This window comes from Aspergillus glaucus (assembly GCF_001890805.1).
Source record: "Aspergillus glaucus CBS 516.65 unplaced genomic scaffold ASPGLscaffold_17, whole genome shotgun sequence".
NCBI lineage: Eukaryota > Fungi > Ascomycota > Eurotiomycetes > Eurotiales > Aspergillaceae > Aspergillus > Aspergillus glaucus.
This window is the reverse complement of record NW_019170469.1, coordinates 339,354-364,003: the sequence shown is the minus strand read 5'-3', so window position 1 is coordinate 364,003 and position 24,650 is coordinate 339,354. Positions and strand designations below refer to the sequence as shown.

Here is a 24,650-nt window from a genome sequence, read left to right as displayed (position 1 = left end):
AACACCAGACCGTAAGTCCATTTACCGTTCTTTTTTTAGTGCGTCTGAGCCAACTCAGATTTCTAAATAACTAGACTGACAGGCAAACGAATCAACGAGCTGAGACAGTTTGCAGCTAAGCCTTCGATCCAAGCTAACATGTAACAGGGCAGCGCTCATATAGCCGAGTGCAAGCTGCTGTTATCCGCGCACTGAGTGGTATCTTCTCAGTACTTACCGGGCAGGGGATGTGTGCGCACTCCGTGACATTATGGAGTATTTTCTACATTGCTCTCCGTGATGGAACAGCCAAAGCACTTTCGGCTGCTCGAAAAGACGAGAACCTCGATGTAAATGATGGAAGGACAATTATCCAATGGAGGCTAAGGGATAGAAAAGTATGAACACTGACGACGATGTATGGATGGTAACGAGATTTTTCTTTTTTAGGCGAGCTTCCTGTGCGGATGTCACAGTTGTAGATTTCCATACTCATACAATCACATCCTGCTCCATGATAAAATGCGGAGATCAATCTAGGTACATGCAACAGGATATAGGTACAGGTGAATAAAATAATAATGTCAGATCAAGCCCCCGACTCCGCAGTGGAAGCGAGCTTACGCTCCACCGCATCGACCTCATATTTGATAGATTTGAGAGCACGGACGGCCTGACAAGCCCCAGCCCTCCATTTCTCAGGTGAAGTACGTGGGATGTGCTTCTCAAAGCCATGGAGCGACCACACCTCCATTAGATTGCTCAGCTTGGACTCAACGTTGCCGATCTGAGGAGTGATGTTGTCCAGCACCTCGATCTCGGAGATGGTGAAGGCACGCTCAATGGCTGCCTTCCAGCTGTCGCGGGCCGCTCGAATGGTCCTAGTCGCTTTGTCGATCTCGATTAGGATGGTGATACCTTGCGTGAACAATAGAGCTCTGATATGGATCTTCAGAATGTCCGAGAAAGCACGAGTTCCCCGCTCTCCATCCAAGACTACCGAGCATATTTTCTGTATCGAGATCAGAATTTGGCCGTGGTGGGTTTTGCGGGCACGGCGCTGCTCATGGATCCTGGTTAATATAATCCTCCAACGCCTCTGTAGATGCACAATTATCTCAGGGTTAAAGCCCATGTACTCGTCCTCTTCAGACTTGTTCATATCCTGTCGTTTCTCATCGGAGGCGGCGACTGCTTCTGCTATTCCCTGGAAGCCTTGGAGTATGTCGCTTAACTTGGTAACGAGAACTCCCTTCTCGAAGAAGCTACTTAGGTAAAAAGGGTGAGTCGCTTTGTCGTCAAGGGTGATAATACACATCTTGTCCTTTCCATTGTACAGGCGAAAAGAACCCAAGAGATCTTCTTGCAGTCGTTTGAGGAAGCTAGAGCCTGAAGCAGAAGGGGGTGGTAAAGACTGCAAATTTCATTAGAACCATTAGACCGGCAGCGATCGAATCAACTTACAGCTTGAACCTGGTTTATGAGTTCGGATATTCCCCTCAGCGGAAGCGGCCAGTTACCAAGATTCAGGACAACGGTAGCAAGGAAGTCAGAGTTTCGCCTTCTGATAAAGGCGGCCGGACGAGCGCGGCCGAAGGAGAGGCCGTAGCCGCCGTACTGACTCATGGCTCGTTCCAGATTGCTAACAATCCTGCAGAAGCCAGCGGTAAGGTTCAGGAGACAGCTTCCATAAACGAAAATTGCTTGATCTGGCATCCCTCCGGACTTAGCATTGCGAGCATGCATTATCGCTGGAAGGTGCAACGCTGCCCAAGACCATGGGATGGCCACTGCATTCCCGGGGTTGATCATGCTTAACTATCCTTAAAGTTAGCTTTCCATTCTCTCGGTGTGGTATGGCTATTCCTACCAGATATGTAGCCGTGAAGTCAAACACCGACATCAACGCCTCATACGCATAGAGCGCGTTGAGGTCAATGTACTCGACATGGCACAGGAATGCTCCAATTTGCGAGGCCTTGTGCGTGTTAGCATTTGAGACCATGTTAATGGAACACCTTGACTTACGAAAATATTGAAATTGTTCGATGCCATTGCATTGCGAATTCCCTCTGTATGGAGCACGGCGTTATGTGCAGTCTCCAGGCTACTGTTCACCCCTTGCCGTTGTAAGGTATACCAGACCATATGGTGCAACGCTCGACTAAACCGTACGCTTATCTGCGGGTCTGTGTTTAAATGTCAACTTTCAGCACCACTAATGACAGAAACAGGGTTGCCTACCCAAGAAACGAGCCAGATGAGCTTGCTCCAGCATCATTGTGAGGCTCTGACGACTCGTCCATTCTTTCGCTAGTCGATAAAACACGAGCTCTTCCAAGCAGGAAGAAGTTGCTGCAAGTTGCCTGTTGGTTCGAATGTGAGATTGCGCAAGGACTGTTGCTTCGGGTGATTGTTCGAAAGACGTGACAACTGTCAATTCTTCAATCAGGTTCTCTAGCCAGCGCCGCCCTTAGTGAAATATTAGTTTAACGCACTTTCCTGTATTTGAGTAGACTTACTGCGCCCCAGAAATCGCCTTTGGAAGTCATCGTCCATGGTCATTTGGAGGTAAAGTGGCGTGAGTTGGCAAAATACTGAACATATTCTCAATAGTCCCTTTTGACGAATTAGCCAACGTCTTTCTAAAAGCTGCCGCTACTGACATTTACTCTTGAGGTACAGTATTCGGTATTTGGAACCTCGTGCATGTATGTACAACCTTTCAGTTTGTTCGAACAATTGCCTAAATGTAAATGTTAGTTTATGCAAGGTGCTTGGTCGAGCTTCACGTCCCTTACCTCTGGTAATAAAGGAGATACACCGTTTCTGCGTCTCTAACTTCCAGAGTTTGCTCAATGTATCGTCAAGGACAGCGACTATCTCTGAAAACTTGGGGACAATCCATTCCTTTGCACGTCGAAGCAGATCCTCAAATGAATACGACGTCGTGCTCTCGGAACTGTCAGCAGCCAAAGGCGACCATGGGCGAAGGACCGTCTTTCCGGTGGAGCCAGACATGCGGAAGACTCCAAAAAGAAGCAAGAGGCCCTCTTGCAATGCGGTGTCCTCCGAATTTAGGTTCTGCATGATCTTCCCAGCCTGAGTAACAACATCCAAAGGGATAAGAGAGACCTTCGAACGAGCAAACGAGTGTCCTTCGAACGCAATGGCCTTCGAAATATTAGCATGAAACACAGTTCAAGCAGATGAAAGTGCACACTTACAAACAAACACAAGAAGTCCTTCACGCGGCCGTCTTCCAGAGGCGAGATGTTGTAAGGCTCCCCTTCGTCCTCAAAACGGCCAATGAGGTCAAATGCCTTCTTCCACTGCGAGGCAATTCTTGTCAAGTATGGTAACTTATGGGGTTTGAGCAGCGCACCCCGTTGATTGACTTCCATTTTGATTAAGCCTCTGTGTGCAAAAACAGTTTCCGCCATCACATAGTGAAAGACCGTTTCGACACTACTTTCCTCGACGGTATAACCCAGGTCGTACGAGATCGCAGCGTTTATGGCGGAGGTGAGGTCCCCTGTAAGCACACAAATGTTGAAGAGGTCACTGTATCTCTTCTTGGACGAATACAGAGTGCCAAGGTGGTCAAACAATTCAAATTCTCGGAAAAACTGTTCCTTGTCCACGTCGGATCCGAGCAAGTCGATTGTCTTCGCACGCAACTTTGGAGAGATACGCCCCTGCTTCAGAAGGATGTTGCAAAGTCTCGAATATCTGTGGATGGTGTTGTCGGAAATCCTTGCACTGTTTCTGTAGTAAGGGTCAGTAAATTGCACATACAGCAATAAATCAATTGTCGTACCGATGGATATATCCGATAAGCTCATCGAAAAGTTCACCACGGCATAAAACCTCTACGGCTTCTTCGCACTTTCCAACAACGTCGTAGGAGTGCGAAGCATTTACGAAAAGCCCCGCCTTCTCGTAGAAAACGGCAGCTTTCAGGTGCTGACCATTCTCCTCCCAAAGCCCTAAGTCAACGTAAGCACCCGCTCATTAACAACATTCTGAAAGATACATACTGGCGACCCTTTCGTATCTCTCGAGACTCTCCAAGAACTTTGCTGCTTCTCGAATCATACCAATCTCAACGAAGAGTTCAATGGCCTTGTCGTAATTGTCGGAGTAGCCATCCAAGTCCCCTGCCGCGCGACAGGTTCTTCCTTGCTGCTCATAGAGATAAGCTTGGGACTCTTTAATTCCTTTCTTGTAGCTGGCCTTTTTGAAGCAGAAGAGAGCCTTCTCAAGTTAGCTTTTCACTATCAAGCCAGGATAAGTAAGCCCTACATCGGCAAAGTTTTTCTGGCGGAGGAGGTGTGCCCCACGCTTGATCCATCTCTCGGGATCAACCGAACCACCGGCTCTTAAAACCTTAACCTTTTCCGCGACCTGGAAGACTATCAGCTTGGCGCTAGCAATCCAGTGGAGATTCCTTACATCTGGATCCTTCCGCTTCACTACTTCAACGAATTGCTCACTTCTGTTGGCGCGAAGTGCCTGAAGGACCGGGTCCACGCTGCTTTCGTTTCTTTCGACAAACCACAGTTGATTCCGAGCTCTGGTAATTGCAACGTAGAGGTGTTTCAATTCAGAGCACAGACCCTGTCTGTGAGTTAGCAATCAGTGCTTCCAACTCCAGAAGAAGGGGACTAACAGTATGTCGCTGGGAGTCAAATTGACTTTTCGCCCCCCGAGCCAGAAGATGAAGGCATCGATAACTGCTTCCAAGATTGCTTCCACTGAAAAAGTCGTAAGCGAGGACATCGTCAAATTCCATACCTTTACTCTCCAAAATAGTGAGAACAAGCGCAATCTCTCCAATCTGCTTCTGGAGTCGATCCTTTGCGATTTCATCGCGGACAAGAATCACTTGCTCAGCGCCAAAGTCTGCAACCCTGTCATTGAGCTTCACGAGTCCGATCATCTTGGCAGAGAGGATCCCGGAGTCAAAGCCGACTGTTGTTATAAGGGTAAGCTAGGGTCTTTCTGCCGCTTGGGTATGGGGAATTACCAAATATCATTGGCCGTGGACCCCCTACTTGACCTATTTCCGGATCCAGTTTGTCAATCGCGTCAGGAAACCCTGAAGAGAGTCAGTGTTGCCAGTCTCGTGGTATTGTTCTACGGGCCATTACCGTTCCACAACATTTGCATCGTAAACGAAGCAAGACTCAAGATCCCTTGATGAGAACGATAGTTCTTCGCCAGCGAGAATTGGGTTGGCTTTGCCAATTCCGGTTGGCCTGTTTCAGCGGCGACAGAGTCATAATGCTCGAAGAACACGGCCTTTATCTCGGGGAATCGAAAGAATGAATCCTTGGATATGCATTGCGCAGTATCTCCAGCTAATACACTTAGCAAAAGGGTAATACCAATCATTCAAGATCGTTACTAACCAAGATGAACGCCGCGAGCATCACAAACACAGTTGAGAAGCAGAACTATATCCAAACACCGCAGATCTTGGACCTCTGGTTGTAGTTAGCATGCGATCGCAAAAGCAACAGTCAAGAAGAGATATTACCGTCGACATAGATTTCCTCGAAACCCTGACGCACCAATTGGCTCAAAGCAGGATCGTTCCTGAGAGAACGCAGCAGCCCAAGGACCCGGTCTAGCTCATCAACTTCATTCCTTTGCTTTTTCAACTTCTCATAGCGCTCAAATGCTGCGTACACTCGCTCACGGTCAGCCTCGCCAGAGAATGCTGGAGAGGCCTTAGAGCTTCTCGAGAGATATTGCTCACGAGCGAGCCATTCCAGCGACATGGCGGTTAAGCTCGAGCCTTTGATGACACCCATGATTTCTGAGAACAAAAGCTCTGGTGGACACTGTGAAGGTATTATGCCGGCCAAGCACGTCCAGTATTCGACTTTGAATGCGTTAAAGTCGACCATCCTCGGTCCTCTGGAGACGCCTACTCTTCTAGCAACATTAGCTGAAGCAGTAGGCCCATCATGAAGGAAATTACTGCGGTCAGCCCTCCTGTACAGCAGTTAGTGCTATAATCCCACAGCGATTGTGGGATCGGAAAACTTAACTGGATGGTATTGTCGAGAAGTCGCAGCAGTTGATCGTAGGTACAAACAAACGGGAAACTCTTGTCTTCCAAAGAGAACAGCGACAGCGGCTCGTCAGATCCCTCTTCATTCAGGAGGTCATCGTCTTCATCACTCATATTTACAAGAGGCTTTCCGTGAGCTTGAGTCTGAATCAAGCTTTTTGCGTAAGTTTGTAATTTCGAAGCCAGATACGGCGAGCGCGTGAGGAGAAGCTACTCTCTTTATTAGATGGTGATTGGGCTCGTCTAAGAGAATCCCACTTACCTGTCGGATAGGTGGCCCGTCCGACATCGATTGGGCCCTATATTTCGCAAGAATCTTGAAAAGAAGACAAGTAGTCTTCCCAGTCCCGCTTCGTCCCAGAATCAAGCTGGAGGTATTGAAATGGCTGACAATTTCAATTTCCTCCGGAGATAAATCAAATGGAACCTCTTCGGCGCCAGTAGCATGGACTATGGTTCTCAGGAATGGTTCGGTGAGACTGTAGAACTTGTCTGTGTTGAGCGATTAGCAACGCACTTCAAGGACTGCCAAATCCGGATTAGTGATACTTACTTGACATGTCGATGAGCTCTCTGTTCGCTGCCTTTGAAGCAGGAGCAGGCTCTGGTCGGGAATAGTTCCTGTTGTTTTTTATATTATCAAATTTCGCTGGCAAAAACCTCCCATCCGACTGCTGAATTGGACGCTGGGAGCACATATGGACATCGTCGGTAGTATAGGCTTGCTGAAGGAAAATGACCTGGTTTATGGCATTGGGTATCTACTTCCCATGTCAGTATTCTTACTAACGCGAGAGGACTGGTTTCAGACGAACCTCATCTTCGGAATCGACGATGTGCCAAACTGTGGGGGTTAGATATATACCTTGCACAGCCAAAGCGGAAATCGAGCTAACCTTTGACAACTTGCTGCCTCTCCCAGGGCTGGTCCTCGTAGAAGCCAATGTCTATCTGCCACAGCATGGACAACTCGCGTGTGACAACGGCCTGAAGAACGGGGATCCGCATTTCGTGTCTCTGCTTTTTGGTGCCGACACGGTGCGATATATCCTTTCCTTTCCATTGACCGTTAGCAAGCTCCCTGAGCTTCCGCTCCACCCTATCAAAGGACCCTATACTGTGTTAGCGAGGCACGGTTATGATCTGAACAAGGTATACTCGTACCTGTACGTGCTAGCTTCCTAGAGCTCTTGAAAGCCCGGTCCGTCAGCAGAACTTTCCAAAGTCCGATGCGCTTCCCAAATATATCGCATTTGACACTGCTGCCTTTGGTGTTCTCGGAAAGCTTGACTTTGTATACGGGTAGTGATGACTTTCCAGTTACCACTTCCCAGCAGAGCCTACAAGGATAGGTATCGATGACAGCGCGTAAAATAGACGCAGTCCTTTCGCTCTCAAGCTCCTCCTGGATATTTTGAACGGCTCGAAGTGACTCGGGCTTCTTGATACCGAGCAACGATAGCTGTTGCCAAGTCGGCTCAGGAATACTGAGTTCTCTCTGCTTTGCCTGGCGTGCTCGATTCGTCTTCTTGTCGTCCCGGTCAAGCATTCTCATCCCAGCAAGAAGAGGAAGATCGCGGATCTTCTGATGTTGTTTTAACTCCTCACCTTCCACAAAATTAGCCAAATAAGCCAAGGACTCCATCAGAGCCTTGACCGTATGCCACTCCTGACAGACTGTCTGGATGCCATGGCGACCGGTGCAGTTATCACACATTCCCACCAGCTTGTCTGTGAGCCTCTTGACAAGTATCTTGTCCAGGTGGCTATTCTTCGACGAGAACCACTCCTTCAGCACCACAATGTAGCGCTCGTGCGAGAGCAGTCGCTCGAGCAGACCATCGACGTCGAGCAATACCTTCGCAGCCTCTCGAATACATGACGATGACGCTTTTGTAACGATTGGGAGAGCAGCTCCGACCAAAGGAAAAGCTTGGTCGACCGTAAACAGCGGGTCGACATCATGGATGAGGGGAAGAACGAGGCCCCGAACAAGTCCTTCTAAGACGTCCTGGTGCAGGTCTTGTTGTTGAAAAGCTTCAAATAGCTTCTTTAGACGCGACAAGACACGGTCAGCGTGTAACAAAACGGAATCACGGTTGGACTCGTCTTGAAAAATGTTCAGATTCCAGCTGGAAATGCTCGACACGGCGATGGTATACTCCAGGTGGCTTGGTGGCTCCGTTCGTAGAAGCAGCGAGGACAACGTTGTTTCCTGGGATACCATCTTGGATCTTCGTCTAAAGAGTACGCGTGTATGTTAGAATCTTCAGTCCATCGCCCTGCTGGATTTTGACGCTTACTTCTTTAGATTCAGACGACTGATATGGACAACTGTGGTCTGAGTTGATGATGCAGTCTGATTCGATGGAACTGTCTTGCTTGATAACTCTGGCTGATTTGATAGCACCAGCTCACGCCCAGTCGGGATTGTCGTCTCCTCTGGGTCAAGGTAGCCCAGGGACCCCTATAAGCGTGTCGTCTGGGTAGCTGCGAGCTCTAGAAGCCAGGTAGGTAAGTGAACATGAATCTGGAACTGGGATTAGGATTAGGATGGCTGAAGTTACTGAAGTGAAAAGAAATGGGATGGGAAAAATCGAAGAAAGCAGAGGTGGGAGAGACGCAGCGCGGTTATGTGCATGGTGGAAGGGCCAAGCAATAAAGAGAAAAGTGAATACACCAGGCATGATTTTGTTTGTTCAAGCACTTGATTGTAGTGAATGCAACACTACCTTCTTTGTACGCTGCTTCTTCTATTCCAATTAAAGGATTTGCCCTATAGAGACCTTTTGTATGGATTATGATGGCCTCTAATGTGTACAATACATGAATCCAGATCTTTTGCAAATGCGGTGCACCAGAAGCACAAATCTCCCACACAATAACCCTTTGTAAAGCCTCATTGGCGTCCCATCTTCTCCACCGACTTCGCTTACAGGACAGTGTGATGGTCGAAGAATGGTCATAGTGATTGTACCGGAGAGGATTGACTGGGCGTGATAATGAACCGGCATTGCCGTCGTTCCTGAAATGGGCCCTAAAAATATCCCCAGCACACCCGGAGGACAGCAAAGATTGTGGCACATAGTCACTGGCCGCAGTATCATTGTTCCAGAACAAGGGGTGTAAATGTCCTCATCGAAGGATAAAAACGGTAGAAGGTGAACTTACAGCTCGACAATCAAAAACGTCCCCGCAGCTTCAGGCAACGAATCCTTAGCTGTTCCCAACAACCCCTCAAGCCATATCTTGAAACGAGTAAGCACCACCCAAGCACGTTGAACACGGAGTATCATCCCCTCCCTGTGCTTCGGATTTGGTTGCGGTGGTCTGAACAGTCGTATCGTTGGTATCACTTGTGATAGTATCCGTGGCTCCGACAGCAATGTCCGGTGCTTTATTCGAGGCACCGTTAGGTAAAGTGGGATCGGAGGTGTGTGCGGCCTCTGCCGTGGCTCTTTTAGGCGTAGGATTAGCCAGCTGAGAGTCTAGAAGTGACGCCTTCTCAACTTCATCGTCCTGTTGCTCATGCAGTGTGGCTGCCCGTGCCAGCCTCCGACGTTCCTCATATTCCTCGTTATTCTCTGCGATGTTCCTTGTCGGACAGTGTCATTCTCGAATTCGTGGAGTGACGGTTGAACAGGTGGGTGGGCCCGTTGCTGGCGCTGAGAATGGTCGACCAGTGGCCTTCTCTCCCCGGAGGCTCTTTCGTCAACGCCTGTAAACCCTTTGGCCAAGTTTCTTGCGCCATTGGCAACGAGTAATAGATTCCACAGCAGCATACGATGACCTAGCGCAAGCCAGGTATACCCAGAAAACCATATGAAGATCACGGCCCATTCTGGAATTTCGCCCCACTGCCAGAACTACACCCCGTAAAACTTGCTTAAGACTTGGAAAGGGATAGGTACCCCCGATGGTGTGTTTGTTTTCGTACTTGGGGAAATCGACGTTGAAAGGTCGGACGAGAAATCACAAGCGTTCAATTCGGTGATTTAACTCAACATGATGTACAAGTAAATTACGAAGTAAGCCACATATCCAGTGTAGCTTGGGGACTTGATATTTTGTGAGACGCGGACTAGACTGAAGTTATTCGACTTATTAACTAGCTCGCCTCTGCAACTGATGGAACCCGTAGACACATACCCTCGCGACACCGCTTGTAGCCCTCGAAAACCAAGACAGCAACTAAGACAGCCGTCAGAGTTCCTCCTAGCATGTTTAGAATACCTTCTTCAGTACAGGGAGCGCAGAATTCGATAAGTCCTTGGATCGCGAACAGTTCATTGACGAGGAACGCGGCGACGGATACAACAAACAAGAGCAGGAGAAAGGGACGTTCCATCGTGATGGTCTTGAAACTGAACCAATATCGAGGGAAAAAATGAAATCAAATCAATAGTCGAAGAAAGATGATGGTAAATCAAATATACGGACAGATGTGAAGGAGGTAGACGGGGTACTGAGAGATCCGACAGGCAGCCCTATATCGATCGGTACTTCAATATCATCATCGAACAGGATAAAAAGCCAGTCCAACCCCCCCAGACATCAACACGAATCGAGAGACTATCTTCAGGATCCTGCACGACCATCGCCTGTTGATACATTTGTGGTCTCGCTTTTCGCCTACAATAATCTATTCAGTACCAGGAAACACCGTATTTACCTTTACACGGAGGATTTCATATGACGATATACGGACGGCGAAAGCTACATTAACTAACCTCGACGATGGCGTTTCTGTCTTCGAGGAATTGTCACCATCTGGGAGAACCTTCCTGGTGCACTGGACAGTGGCAAAGACAACATACAGCCACGCAGATGCAGATGAGAATAGGGATTGATTAACAACCCCTCCAGAGCACTATTTCTTGGAAGAAACATTAACATTCTCGGGTGGTGATATACTATCGCGTTGGCTTTTCCAATGTGATAACTCTTATTATTGTAATACAAGATGGTTGATAAAGCTTCTGAATTACATTGATGGTCAGGAGACTCCTACAACTGGTATGGGTGAGAGGATGTTCCAGTTGGCTGACAATGTGCGGGGATATCTCAGCGTTGGTAAATCGAAAAAGGACTGACGCTACTATACGACGAGGTTTTGTAGATGCTTGACTAATTCTATTGCTATAATGATTGACTAGCCGCTCTGACTTAGAAGCGAGACAAATCCAGATTGGGAAGCTGGAGATGTTGGTTTCTGGTTTAATTAAAGCATGTTCTCTACGTTCCTGGCATCCCGTACACTCTGTAAGGTGTATTCCCATCCATATGACCATTCCTCACCTCTTTATACCCATGCTAATTTGTCTCTCATCGTTCAATTCTTATCTTCTCATACCCATATGGTCGCATCACTAAGTCGCAACGGCTTCAAACCTTAGGCGCAACTGGAGGACTCAGTACAGTGCAGGTCAATGAACCTTTTCTCTTTTCAGGCTAACAGCATGAATACACATCCCAGTGGCTTCTTCAATCACTTCTTCCCCGCCACCTTTGAACGGGCACGAAAACACATCCAACTTCCTGCTGGTATTGACACGAACCGAGACATCATCCTGAACATTCTGCATAATCACCACCTCCTGGTACAGAATATATGGCCAAGCTTTACTATAAAATCTATCAGCTCTGCACCAGATACAACGGTGTTTGCCCTTGAGAAACCTGTCTTCATTGCTTACATTAAGAAAGCGACGTTCACGAGCTTTGATGGCGGTGTCACCACCTTAGAGGAGCTAGGGTCATCCGGTATCAGTTATATGATACGCTGGATAGTAACCAAAACAACAACATACAATCAACTGGATCAAGATAGAGGCTCCTGCACAGTCGTGGAGGCCGGTGCGGCCGGCAACAGCACCCGGGCACTATTCCTTGGAAGAAAGTCTCACCGTCTCAGGTGATCGACTACTGAGTTTTCTTTCCAGATTTGATGATGGTGATGGCTACGATCGTAATACGGAACGGTTGTTGGAATTCCTGGCTCGGATTGCTGCTAGGAAAGTTTCTATGAGTGATGTGAGTGAAGAGAACAGTGAGCAACAGTACTTCGATGCGGCCAAGTTGAAAAATGATTAAAGTTACCATACCACGAGGCTTTATTGATACTTGAATTCGGCGCTCTGATGATGGCCGAACGGTTTTAGCTTGAGGTCGAGATAAGATCCGGGGCCGAAAGAATGACCCATGGCTGAGCTCATGGTCTTTACTTGAAAGGAGGGCATGTTTTTTTTCTGTCTCTATCCTCGTTTTGGCCCCTTGGTCTAAAGGGACTTCATTTTGTATCCTTCTTCTCTTCAAACTATTGCTGTCAATCATGTGCCTATACAAGTATGCGTTTCTGAGGAACTCCGTTTTATATGCACCCCGAAGAAATGACGCTTTTCAGACCGGAAAAAGCAGAGAAAATACAGTTCACCCCCCCCATCATGATACAGCGCAGTATTACTGTTCAATATTCCCTTTTCTCCTTCTCTCCCAATAAAAAACGGTGCGATTAAACTGGTCTTAGTTTCCGCGGGGGATCTTCACCGCTCACGTCACGTTTTCCACTTTCCGGTTGCGCTTCCTTTTGCCGCGGGAAATTCACGCCGCTGTTAACTCTCCATCCCGCAACTGCTTCAATAATTGCATTTCCTTTGGTCTCTTAATCTGTTGTTTTTTGATAATTCTCCATCAATTGCCATTCTCCCATCATGGCTGCTCCAAGACTTCCTTTTCTCTACCCGAACTTGATGCGCGCAGTCCGTTCGTGCGAACCCACTACGTACCGCTCCATTCGAGCTCCAGTCAGCAAGCGTGCTGCCTTCCACACCACCCGGCGACGTGAAGAAGAGGCATATCATCGACGATACGGACCGGCGGCCGAAGCGAATCTTCCACCATCCCTCCGGCCCAAGGACGAAGAAGAAGCTAGCAGATCTGCCACGGACCCACCCGCGGGGAAGGAGAAGGAGAAGAAGGACAGCTCCAAGAGTCAGCAGAAGCAGCCCATCGGCCAACCCGAGCAATCGCGCGACGAGGAGTCCAAGAATAATGCATCTTCCCAAAATAATGCATCTGATCAATCCTCGCCAGCTGAGAAGGAAGTGACTGCAGAGTCGAAAGAGAGTGACGCACAAGCTGAGGAGGCGGAATCGCAAGATGAGGCCAGGATAACCGCCGAAGAAGCCAATGATGCGCTTTCCTCGTCGGCTGAGCACCCGGAGGAGGAACAGCATGTCCATCGCCACATTCAGGATAATCCTCTGGACGGTGTGTTTCATATGCCTTCTCCTTCGAATTATCTCACCCCGACGCCGTCGGGACCGTCCGGTGACAAACCGCCACACCTGTCCCCGGCTCCTTATGTCCACCACTTCGATACCTACTCATTGGTCCGCGATCTCTCCAAAGGAGGCTATGGTGAGGAGAACTCCATCACGATAATGAAATCCGTCCGGCAAATTCTACAGAACAACATCAACCTCGCAAAGGATAGCTTAACATCTAAATCCGACGTCGAGAATGAGACGTATCTATTCAATGCTGCTTGCTCAGAACTGCAGTCGTCCCTTCAAACTGCTCGGAATTCGGAAGTGCAGAGACAACGTGCTTCCCGGACGCAACTGCAACATGAGATCGACATTCTTTCTCAGAGATTCAACCAGGAGCTTTCAGGGCTGAAGGACGACATCAAGGGAATGTTTAACGACCACAAAATGACCTCTAGGGAACACCAGCGGAGTATCGATACGTCTGTCCAGGAGCTGAACTACAAAATTACGGTTTCGTTGAACAGCGATGGCAAGAGTGAGATTGAGGGTCTTCGGTGGATCCTGACCAGAAGGGCCGCTATGGCTGTCGCAACGAGTGCCAGTGAGTTACCCTCCTATCCAAGCCACACAGAATCTATACACTAACTTTGACAGTTATGATCATCATCTTCCTCAAGTACTACTCCGTCCGCAAAACCGGTACCGCTGAAAAGAAGGAAAAGGGGGCGGCAGTCAAGGAGGTCAAAGAGACTCGGGTCATCCAAGACACCCCCGAAGTCCTACCGTCATCACTGGCGCCAGGGGCCGACGTTGGCGAGTCTCTGGGTTAGATGCTCTCCAGAAGCCTTGCCATGTGATATGTAGAGGATCTTACTTTCTTTTATTGTACTACATTTTCTTCACTCGTGTCTTCCTGTACGGCTTTGATACTGTGCATGGTCCTAGATCCATTACCTATACGAAATTACCATCAATACCCCCGAATATATCGTTTTACGCCATCAAAATGAAATCACTGTACATAGAGCCGCATCCTCGCATTGTACTAAATTAAACTATCCCCTTCGGCTCCTCAATCTCCCCCTCAATTATTAATAGCCTGTGGAATATGCACCTGCAAAACCCCATCTTCACCCACGTATTCAGGCCGTGAGCATAGCTTGAGACCCACATCAACATTATTAAGAGAATTCCAAAACACCCACGCATACTTGGACGGAACCATCCACTTCCACCAGCTATCCTCATCCTCACAGATCTGCCCATTACCCGGTATGAACTCCCCGCTTATATCCCATGTCAATTTCTCATAGGCATAGTGCATAACCACCGTCCCCTACGCGGCAGATTTCTCATCGAGCACAGCAATCCAACTATCATTGAAACCTTTCACCAATTCAAATCTACCGTTGTATTCTGGAGCAAGTTGCGAAGCTCGGCATCACTCCAATCTTTGAAACCAGTTTCGAAATTGTTGACGGGGGAGGGGGGTTCTATATGTGGCAGATCCGGTGTTTCCTGGTCTGTAGTGCAGAAGAGGAGGAAGGTTTATATATACTAGTAGGGTCATGTAGAGGAAGAAGGATTGAGAATGGAGTCGGAATAAGGACGAGTCTGAGTTTGATAGTATGTTATGCTACCGCTGTTGGAAGGTAGCGCTACGGCGATAGGGTTCTCTAATTCTATCCAGCTACGATATGTTGAATCATATCAGGTTGTTTATAGCGCTTGCTAGCTTTTTTATTGTTTAGAACATCACATCATTCTTGATCAACGATAGCCCCTAAGATATCTGCCTAGATTTGATGCCTTAGGATACACCACAGAAGAGGAAGGTGGTTGTCATTGCAAGCAGCGAAGCGCCTTCGAAAAGATAGAGAACAGTGAAAAGCAGAAGTAGATAGATTCATAACCAAAGACTGGCCTTTCTCCGTGAGGAAAGCACAACATTGTATAAATATCTTCCAGGAGTTAGAGGATTCCATTCCACGACGTCATTTTAAACTCGGCAGACCCAACCAGGAACTTGTTGTCGTATGTCGAATGTTCTTTGCTCCGTACCAAGTCAGATACGGCTCATCACGGCCAGGGAAGGGATACTCACTTTATTGTGGCAGATATGAAGTCGAACTGAGGAAGTACCCTTCCCCCCAGGCCCACCCAACCACCCTACCGTGGGGCCTGTTGTCGTATATAGGATACTATATGCCAAGTCAGCAGACACGATGAATCTAACAGAAACAGAGAGCTCACATGAAAACGACAAATAGGCAGATCACATGTCCCAGGCCCAACCCTGCCGCCCAATCAGTCCTTCCCACGAGGGTGACAGTGTCAGTCCTCGCGGTCCAGCATGATCAGTCGATTGGAGACGATGACTTGAGCGAACTCTAGACTTGATCACCAACCTCCCTCCAGGGCCTGTCATTGTATTTGAGATTTTCTGTACTCCGTACCACGTCAGCATACATTGCAACAAAAATCTATCAGACAGGCAACAAACACTCACATTATATACCAGAGATTATATCAAAACAGGGAAACACAGTGGTCTTCCCCCCAGGCCCAGCCCTTCCGCCCAACCAGTCCTTCCCACAGGGGTGTGACGGGTGCCAACGTCCCTGCAGTCCAGCATGATCAGTCGACTGGTCCAGTGACCGAGAGTCCCAGAACACTGCTACCAGCCTCCCACCAGGGGCCTGTTGTAACTAAAGATAGTCACAAAATTCTGTAGCAAGTCAGAAATGATCCATCAATGATCAATCAACCGGGAAGAGAAAACAAAACTTACATAAACACGGCAAATAGTTAGCCAGAACATCCCAGGCCCAACCCTACCGCCCAACCAGTCCTTCCCACGAGAGCATGACAGTGTCAACTCTCACGGTCCAGCATGGTCAGTCGGTCGGAAACGATGACTGGGAAACCCAGAGCATCGTTACCAACCTCCCACCAGGGACCAGTGTTGCTGTGCTGTGCTGTGAGTTGTGAGTTGTGAGCTGGATATATATAGCGGAGTATATATATGGCTCTGTGTTTCCCAGGCCCTTTCCCTGCCACCCTCCATGGGCCAAGAACAGAGGAAATGATAAAGATATGGTAAGAATATAGTAAATAGATGGTGTGGTTTAGGGCAGACGATAGTAGATGGTACTTTAGGATATAGTAGAAGAGAAATAAATGAAATTATATGAAATACGAGGGGAAAAGAAGACGAGCAGATAGTTGTGAGAAGGACGGAGAGAAGAGGAAAAGAAAGAGAGCGAGGGAATATATGGCGAGTCTTGAGGCAGAAGCCAGTAACTATAGGCAGCGATGACAAGTAGAACCAAGGCAACGAGGCATGAATCGAGGATGAAGAACCACGAGCAAATATTATGCAGAATCGATCAAAGAGTTAGAGTGATAGCGAACAATTTAAACTGGAAAATGGAAAACTATTTCATGTGTTCAATTAGAGCTCTATATATAAATGCATCAACGCGCAACTGAATACATCTCCATCTTCATCATCCTGTCGTGATCTATACAAAAGTGAATAGAAACAAAAGCTACAAACAATCAATCAAACTAAAAATCAAATCTCAACGCAATACTAGGTCCACTTTGCTGCTCCTCCTGCTGCTCCCCATTATTCTTCGCAGCCTTATTACCAGCACCAGAATCAACCTCCACATTTCTCAACACCTCCTCCAGCAACGCCTTCTGCTCAGCATTCATACTCGCAACCATCGCACGGAATACCATCTGGTCCGATTTCGCAAGTTCGAGCAAGTGTCCCGCTGTTTCCTTGTACACGGCTCGTCCTTCGCGTTTCCCGCGCGCGAGTAGTGTGGAGAAAACTAGGGACATAGCAGATGGGATCTCATTTGCGGCGAAAGTACCGTGGCTGACGCAGTTGACTAGCGTGCGTGCAATGATGGTCCGGCATCCTTCGGGGTCGTTGGGGACTTCGCCGTTCTCCATGGGACAGCTGACGAGGAAGGCGATGAGTCTTGGAGTTAAGTAGCGGGCGATGACCTCGTCTGTAGGAGATCGTGGGTTCGGTGCTAGGAGGATAGAGCGGATGCACCCTGCTGCGACGTTTGCAAGACCCACGTCCTGCAAGCAGTCGAGGAGCTCGTTCAGGATCTGAGGGAGGACAGGATCTTGTGGTGGGATAACGTGACCACCTGTAGTTAGGAGGATGGTGATAGCCAGGAGTGTGTTCCTGGCGCAGGGGAGAGAGGATTCGGATTCTCGACGCTGAGCGATGGTAAGGGTGGCAAGGAAGCGGGTCAAGCAGCCGCGCAGCTGGTGAGATACGACGGTGAGGTTCTCCAAGATTTCAGGCTCATTGTCGCTCGGGTGCGTGATCCAGTGGACGAAGTTCTTGAAGATCGGAAGCGCTTGCGGCACCACTTCCGCTTGGCATATCCCAGTGGCCAGTATAGTGCTGAAGATGTGTAGGATGCACGCGTGGAGATCGTCGCGAATGATGGACGGGAATATCGAGGCAACATCAACGAGAGAAGACAGGGAAAGACGGATTAGCGATAATGAGTCTTCAGACGACACGTTAAACCGCGCAAGTGGTGTAGCTTCACGGAGGTTAGGTAGCAATCCCGCAAGCACAAGAATGATACTCCTCGTCAATTCGAAAAGCTGCTCGATATCGTCAGAAAGATGGTCACTTCGTGCCTGTCCACTCTTGGCGGACGGGTGGTCCAGAGACAAATTCCGGGCTATCTCAACGATGACGTTCTGGATGGGAATGCTCTCAGTCAACACCAAACGGTCCAGGCTATCCATCGTCTCCCCGAAAATAGCCTCCTGGTAGATAGCATTGCCAGATATGACAGGTCGCAGAATTCTCCGAAGAGCCTGAAGGATATCCAGTCTTTGCGCTGGCGAAGTCGACTGGCCAACAAGAGCTTCGAACGCCAATCCGAAAAGGACGAAAAAGAACGCAACTGGTTCGTCACGGTAATTGATATCGTGGCCCTTGCCCTCTGTGACACCATTCGTCTCTTTCTCTTCGTCACCCTCAGTTTCGTTGGGCTCTTCGGGCTTCGATCGGCCATCCAACGCATCGAAAACGAAGTCTATGTCCTTTTCGACGAGACCGGCGATGGCGTCGACAAGGTTCAACCAAGTATCCTGATAGAACTGTATTGCGTGTCAGTTCGAGATCCAGAACAGGAATAAAGAGGAGTGTGGAAACTCACCTTCAGCAAAGTCTCCCGGTTCAGCGCAGCATAAACCTCGTCCAAGTTGCCAGTAAGCGGGCCTGTTCCCAGACTTCCCGAAATATCCGGCTCGAATCTCAAGCGCGCATATTCCTGAAGTGACGAGAGCCACAGCGGAGTAAGCGTTGCAAGATGAGGCTGGACTACTTGTGTCAAGTATTCCTGTTCAATGCTCGCAATCTGTAGTCGGGCCCAGGCCGAGAAGAGGGCCAACTTGACCATGACCTTCGCGTTCGAGTTCAGTCCCTTCAGGTCACCAATCTCAGTGGTATCCGGGTTTTCTACTCGCGTCAGTATGTGTCGGCTGCAAACCGGTGGTGGGAATGAACTTACTAGAGAAATTCTCAAGGCCAAGCACCAGCAACTTGAGAATTCTTCCCATCCGCTCGATATTGGTCACGATACCAGTGGCAATGAACGTGGCAGACACATTGATAGCCTCAGAAGCCAACTCGGGCGACGAATCAGCCGCAAAGGCCGGCGTAAGAGCCGAACCAATTTGAGCCTGGTATTGTTCGAGCAGGGACGCCTCTATAAAGTCCGGATCTGGAGTTTTGCCAAACATCTAGGATCACATAAGCCAAAATCACTTTGACGGGTCAAGAAAGTTGCCATACCTTAAGAACTTGATCAATAATCTTCAACCCCCACACCCTCAATCCCACAACATTCGCCGTAGACGCTGAGAACGCCATCCGGACAATATCACCGACCTTGTGCTGCAGGGCAAGTTCAGCAGGGATCGTCTGGTCAGGCAAGATCGCCTCTTGCACCGTCGCTAATAGTTCACTAAGACACTCCATAACAAAGTTCCGAGTCTGCCATTTCAGCAACTCCTGGCCCGCAACAGTGTCACCTGGTGCCTCAGCTTGTCCTTCACCAACAGCAGACGCGAAGCCAGCCACTTCATCGTCTTGTATATCACCGCCAGCGGTCTTGGGAGCAGCAGATGGCGGTGGGGGCTCATCTGATTTGGTACGGGTCTTGGTCAGGATGGTATGGCACCGTTGAATCCACAGTTCAGTTTCTGTAAGCGCCGTCTGTTGCAGCCAGTCCTGGATCATGCTCTTGAGTATTGTATTGTCGGGAGTATCGTCGAATGCGAGCCAGATTTGCTCTTCAAGGCCAGGCGCGGCAGTCTGGATGACAGACGCGGCGTCTCTCTTCATAAGGTTGCTCAAACCTCCGGTTGCCACATCCCTCATCAATGGGTTACTGGCAGTGAGTTCGTTCTGAAGTCGCTTCACATATCCAGCAAAGTCCACGTATCCAGATGCATATAACGACAGGTGATCCAAGCACTTCGAACTTTCAGTAACCAGAGCTGGGTTGTCCTCTAGCTGGAACTGTCGGAGGAGCGTGAGGATGAGGTTGCGCGTTTTAGCGATGTCTTGAAGATCGGGTCCCAGAACGTTAATCAGGGAATCAACACAGCGACTAACGACGACAGGTGTAAGGAAGGATAATTCAATGTTGGAGGTTGCCAACGTTGTAGATTCTTCGTTGTGGGTATCGGCATTGTATAGTCGGGCAAGCATTCCGAGCGTGCTGGACACGAAGGGGGAAAATGTCAAGCCCGCAGAGTTAGAAACTCTTTCCAACCCTCCGAGTGCCCAAAAATGGACTACAGGGTGTGGGTCGTTGCACAGAGACATCAAGATGCCGACAATAGTCTTCAAATGCAAACCAGCCGCCATACCACCGATCTGGGAATGGATACAACCCAAAGCAGCAGCACAGCCAGCACGAGCGTTAGGTTCCCGGATCTCAACGATGGTGTCCACAAGCCAGTTGATTGCCGTGTTGGTAAAGGTATTTCCAGAATTGTAGCATAGTCGCCCGAGCGCCTCAGAGCCAATCGTCCGAACAATTGGATCAGCGTCGATGATGAATTTCTAGTAAACATTAGCCACAATGTTGATGCTAGGAGATCCATATCACTCACCTGCAAAAGCTCCTGTAGAATCTTATCGGTAGCAGGATTCAATCTGCCCGCGGCCGAACCTGCCTCTTTAACAGCAACTTTCAGGGCTTGAAGCAGAGCGACAGCAACATTGACCACCATCGCAGCTCTGCGCCCAGGATTACGCTGAAGGGCCGGGGAAGACAGGAACGTTGCAATTTGTTCCACGGTGCTTTCCTGGACCTTCGGGGCATGCAATGGGATGGCAACTGAAAACAGATCAATGGAAGCATTGACAACCCCGGTGGCGGGAGGGTCAGCGTGAAGAGCGTCGCCATCTCTGGAACAGTACAGGAGAACAGAATCATGCTCGCTTGCTTGGCAAATCGGGAAAGTCAACTGCGGAAAACATTAGTCCAAGTCGGCAGTAGGGCTGTATAGAAGAGGATCGACTTACAGCATCATCAATGGCCTGGTCCCCAGACTCAACAGCGGACCAAGCTGGTCCGTTGTCATTATCATGCTTTCCAGACAATGTCGCACCGATATACTCCCTAACCAACCCCGTGACGCCAAATCCAAAATTGTCGCATAGATCCCACAGAGTCTCGAACTGACTACTAGAAGCTGCGATAGAGCTCTCCAAAGGACTAGCTTGTGTCGAATCCGGGTCCGCAAACGATGAGATTGCAAGACCCAGCAAGCTTGACTGGGAGATGATCTCGCCGGGGTTAAGATGGTGGATGTGAATCAATTTGGAAAAGCACTGAAGCACTCGTCGACGAACCATTGTGGCGAGATCATGCAACTGCAATGACGGGTGGAGCCGCTGGGACAGATCTTCGGCAGACTTTTGTCGGGGAAGGTCATGAAGGAAGTCAACAGTGTTCTGCAACATACTAGCTATTCTTTTCGCGCCATCGGACGTAATCAATTTGGCGTTGAATTCCATGAACGCTAGCAATGAACTCAGGGCGCACTCCCTGACGTGGGTGAGGAAGCTAATCTCCAGGTTTCCACGCTGAGCAAAGCTTTCTTTGCCCATATGTTTAGGAAGGGCATTCTTCCATAGTAGCATCAACTGTGAGAGATGTATCTTCACAAAACTGGGACCAAGGGGCATCAGTCCTCCGATCAGAATCCAGGCAACTTGGACCTGTGTGCCTGCAGCACGTAGTTCGGAGCTGGTGCTTGTCTTCAATAGATTGGTAGCCTGGGTAAAAACGCGAGCAAAAACATCCACAGAACCGTAAAGAGGCTGCAGGCGAGACGTGCTCAGCATGGCCGAAAGCCCGTTTGCATAGGCAACACAGCGGCGTGGTGACTGTCGAGGTGTGGATAGCTGACCGATCTCCCTGCTCAGGCTGTTCAGGCAAATCGTCACGCATGATAGAAGCTGATGCGGGCAAGCTAATACAAATGCCCGCAAGCAGTGCGCAGAATGGATCTGAACAGTATAGCTTGGATGGGGAAGGACTTGAATCAGAGCCTCACGACAGCTCTCAGCCAATGTGCCAAAAGCGGAGCCCAGGGAACTGATCAAAGATGACAACGCACTGAGCGTGCTTGTCAAGGTATACTTGCTGGGTTCGCGGCGTTCCTGAATGACCTGGGGGTAATCCTTGAGAATCTCGTTGATCAACCACTTCGCTGCATTGAGTTGGCTGTTCTCCCGGAGCGATTCACGGCCAATCGTGTCTTCCAAGATACTCTTGACAAACTTCCTCGTCATGAGAAGGCGAAAACGATTATATGTCACGGTGGGATGGTTGAGAAGCTCGAACAGGAGGTGGTGTGCGATTTGGCCATAGCGTTCTTCGATGAACTTGTTGCCCAGGTTGCGCAGGACATGCTTGTAGCAGACGGCAATAGCTGCCCGGGCACGATTGGTGGTGGTGCTGCGCATGTACTGTGTCGACAATTGACGGAAAAGGTCAGGCAGAAGGAAGAACAGACGCGACTCTGACTTCTTGGGGGTCGATGGTTCTGAAACTTCCGCCTCATCCTCATCCTCTCCCGGCTTGGGTGTCGGCTTCTTGGACATTCGCTTCGATTTCTTGGGCTTAGGAGCAGGCTGAATCCGGGTATCTGGCGAATGAAGCTTAACCAAGATTCGGGCCAAACAAGCGGCAGCGGCATGCCGAACGGGAGCAACGGGGCTGTCGATGACTTTCCAGATTACAGATTTCAGATTGTCGAAGTCATTCGAATTGTCAAAGTAGGGCGTCACCTTCACTAAATGCTCAATACAGCGACAAGCATGAAGCTGGACGAACGTCGACTTGTCACTGGTTGCTGCATTGCGAGCTTGTTTCCAGACATCACGGGCCGTTGTTTCGTCCACCGGAACCCCAGCCCCGACGACCACTTTTCGTATTACAGAGAATATCGAGCCACGGAGACCGGTATGGTTGGCAGAAGGTTTAAGCAACTTGAGCAAGCTCGAGATCACAAGGCCCGACTGCGCAAAGGCGCTCTCTCCAGCAGCCGCAAAGACCTCTCCTAAACAATGCGCCGCGGCGAATTTCGTCTTCAATTCCTCACTCTTCCCTGCGTTCAAGACCCCCAGCAGATCGGTTACAGTTTCAAACAGTATTCCACGGTCCCCCTTGCCCAGTATAGCTCCGAAACATCGTCCCAAGTTGTTGCGGATAACACGAGTAATCGTCGGCGAAGATAGGGTAAGGATCTTGAACAGTTCCTTCTTCAGGAACTTCTGCTGGGATGATATCTGCGCTTTGTCCAGTACAGATACATGTTGGACTAATTCGGAGGTAAACGTGAGGAGATACAGGTCCTGCTGTTCGGAGGGCAGCGCATGGAGCTTGGTGATATCGAGCTCCGCTCGCGGGGCCGCATCATCGGGGGTAGGCGTAGCGGCGGCGGCGGCCGTAGGTTCAGAAGAAGACATTGAACGTGGTAATCCGAATCAGAGCATCTAGCCCTTCATAGGGAGTAGAAACAAAAGTAAATGAAGCAATGGCAATGAAGAGGATCTAGTAACGACCAGCGGTATAGATACATGTCTCCGAACGGGGGGCACTTGTCCTCTTGGCCGGGGTCGGAGAAATTATCGGACCGGCTCCGCATAATCTCCGGGCAGAACATGGAGATTCCCAGATTCAACATTGATTGCGCACAATGGCTACGATAATGAACAGGGGACTATGGCAACAGTATAGTCGCATTGGACACCAGGGGAGCAGGGCTTTCCGTGAGTTCAGCAGCAGTGCCACTCTTTTCTCAGGGCACAATCGGTGGTCAACTATCAGACATGACAAGGCAAAGAATGACAAGGCAAAGAGCAAGGAACGGCAAGCTGTAGTCAAGGATATCAGCAGTGCTACTCAGAGTGAGTCAGTACTTTAGCTTTTCATTAAGTCTGCTGCACATCGGGCTAATTGCTTCTAGTGTGGGGACCTGATCCTAAATTCAACCCCCGTTTGACTCTTCTACTCTCGAACGCCAAACGAGCTGAAATCCCCAAAGCAGTCATTGAAGCAGCCATCGCACGAGGTCGGGGGATAAGCGTTACCGGCCAAGCTCTCGAACAAGTAACAATTGAGGCTATGCTACCCTTTTCCGTGGCTGTGGTGATTGAATGCCAGACGGATCAGAAAGCGCGTACTTTGCAAGATGTGCGCCATGCTATCAAGGACGCGGAAGGGGTCGTAACGCCTACTACATACCTCTTTGAGAAGAAGGGTAGAATAATCTTCGAGAAGAAGGATGGCGCGAGTCCGGACGACTACTTAGACCAGGCCATTGAGGCTGGTGCGTCTGACATCGTCACAGGCGAGGATGGTCGTCTTACTATCTTTGCTGAGCCAACTGAAACAAAGCAGGTTGGAGAGAATTTCTCGAAACTAACCGGGCTTAATATTGAAGAGCTAGAGATAATCTGGGATCCGAATAAGGAGACGTTGGTGGAAGTGAAGGATGAAGAACAGATTAAGAGCATCGAAGATATGTTGAGCACCATTCGGGAGGACACTAGCGTACGAGATATCTATTTGAACACGTCGAGGGAATTTTAAATTTCATTATGAGAGCTGTGTATGGAGCCATAGAATATATATAGATCTAGATGCATTACGGAGTACGAGGTACGGTGAACATATAACGTGACCTTGCTAAGACCTAAGCTGTATATCTGGTGAATATGTGGTTCGTAATATCGACTTCCA

At 49.1% G+C, this 24,650-nt stretch overlaps 6 protein-coding genes across 6 annotated transcripts; 3 read left to right on the top strand and 3 right to left on the bottom strand.

Annotated features, from left to right (window-relative positions):
• Positions 1-401: 401 nt before the first annotated feature.
• ASPGLDRAFT_59891 (uncharacterized protein) lies at positions 402-10,409 on the bottom strand (the record flags this gene model as incomplete). The annotated part of the gene is made up of 27 exons (XM_022548407.1): positions 402-1,393; positions 1,444-1,797; positions 1,850-1,957; positions 2,008-2,168; positions 2,224-2,451; positions 2,502-2,598; positions 2,646-2,725; positions 2,781-3,153; positions 3,207-3,747; positions 3,800-3,968; positions 4,020-4,236; positions 4,285-4,386; positions 4,435-4,599; positions 4,652-4,953; positions 5,009-5,080; positions 5,133-5,342; positions 5,394-5,468; positions 5,522-5,982; positions 6,039-6,271; positions 6,324-6,553; positions 6,615-6,822; positions 6,877-6,905; positions 6,958-7,173; positions 7,226-8,301; positions 9,233-9,309; positions 9,398-9,645; positions 10,211-10,409. 27 exons carry the CDS (start codon positions 10,407-10,409, stop codon positions 569-571), a joined length of 7,056 nt encoding a protein of 2,351 aa, XP_022398580.1. The 3' UTR covers positions 402-568.
• Positions 10,410-11,520: 1,111 nt separating this feature from the next.
• Positions 11,521-12,154, top strand: ASPGLDRAFT_59890 (uncharacterized protein; the record flags this gene model as incomplete). Its single annotated transcript, XM_022548406.1, has 2 exons — positions 11,521-11,830; positions 11,892-12,154. 2 exons carry the CDS (start codon positions 11,521-11,523, stop codon positions 12,152-12,154), a joined length of 573 nt encoding a protein of 190 aa, XP_022398579.1.
• Positions 12,155-12,666: 512 nt separating this feature from the next.
• On the top strand, positions 12,667-14,289 carry ASPGLDRAFT_599724 (uncharacterized protein). Its single transcript, XM_022548409.1, has 3 exons — positions 12,667-13,090; positions 13,154-13,933; positions 13,987-14,289. The coding sequence occupies exons 1-3, from the start codon at positions 12,772-12,774 to the stop codon at positions 14,160-14,162; spliced, it is 1,275 nt and encodes a 424-aa protein (XP_022398578.1). The 5' UTR covers positions 12,667-12,771; the 3' UTR covers positions 14,163-14,289.
• Positions 14,290-14,416: 127 nt separating this feature from the next.
• Positions 14,417-14,665, bottom strand: ASPGLDRAFT_131379 (uncharacterized protein; the record flags this gene model as incomplete). Its single annotated transcript, XM_022541035.1, has 1 exon — positions 14,417-14,665. A coding segment is annotated over one exon (249 nt), but the record flags the coding sequence as incomplete, so codon positions are not given.
• A 2,237-nt stretch (positions 14,666-16,902) lies between these two features.
• On the bottom strand, positions 16,903-23,374 carry ASPGLDRAFT_37693 (AP-1 complex accessory protein LAA1; the record flags this gene model as incomplete). The annotated part of the gene is made up of 6 exons (XM_022544857.1): positions 16,903-18,480; positions 18,540-18,841; positions 18,894-19,125; positions 19,178-20,455; positions 20,506-20,862; positions 20,921-23,374. 6 exons carry the CDS (start codon positions 23,372-23,374, stop codon positions 16,903-16,905), a joined length of 6,201 nt encoding a protein of 2,066 aa, XP_022398576.1.
• A 226-nt stretch (positions 23,375-23,600) lies between these two features.
• ASPGLDRAFT_49853 (post-initiation translation factor DPC29) lies at positions 23,601-24,616 on the top strand. Its single transcript, XM_022547190.1, has 2 exons — positions 23,601-23,815; positions 23,875-24,616. Exons 1-2 carry the CDS (start codon positions 23,605-23,607, stop codon positions 24,498-24,500), a joined length of 837 nt encoding a protein of 278 aa, XP_022398575.1. The 5' UTR covers positions 23,601-23,604; the 3' UTR covers positions 24,501-24,616.
• Positions 24,617-24,650: the final 34 nt, after the last annotated feature.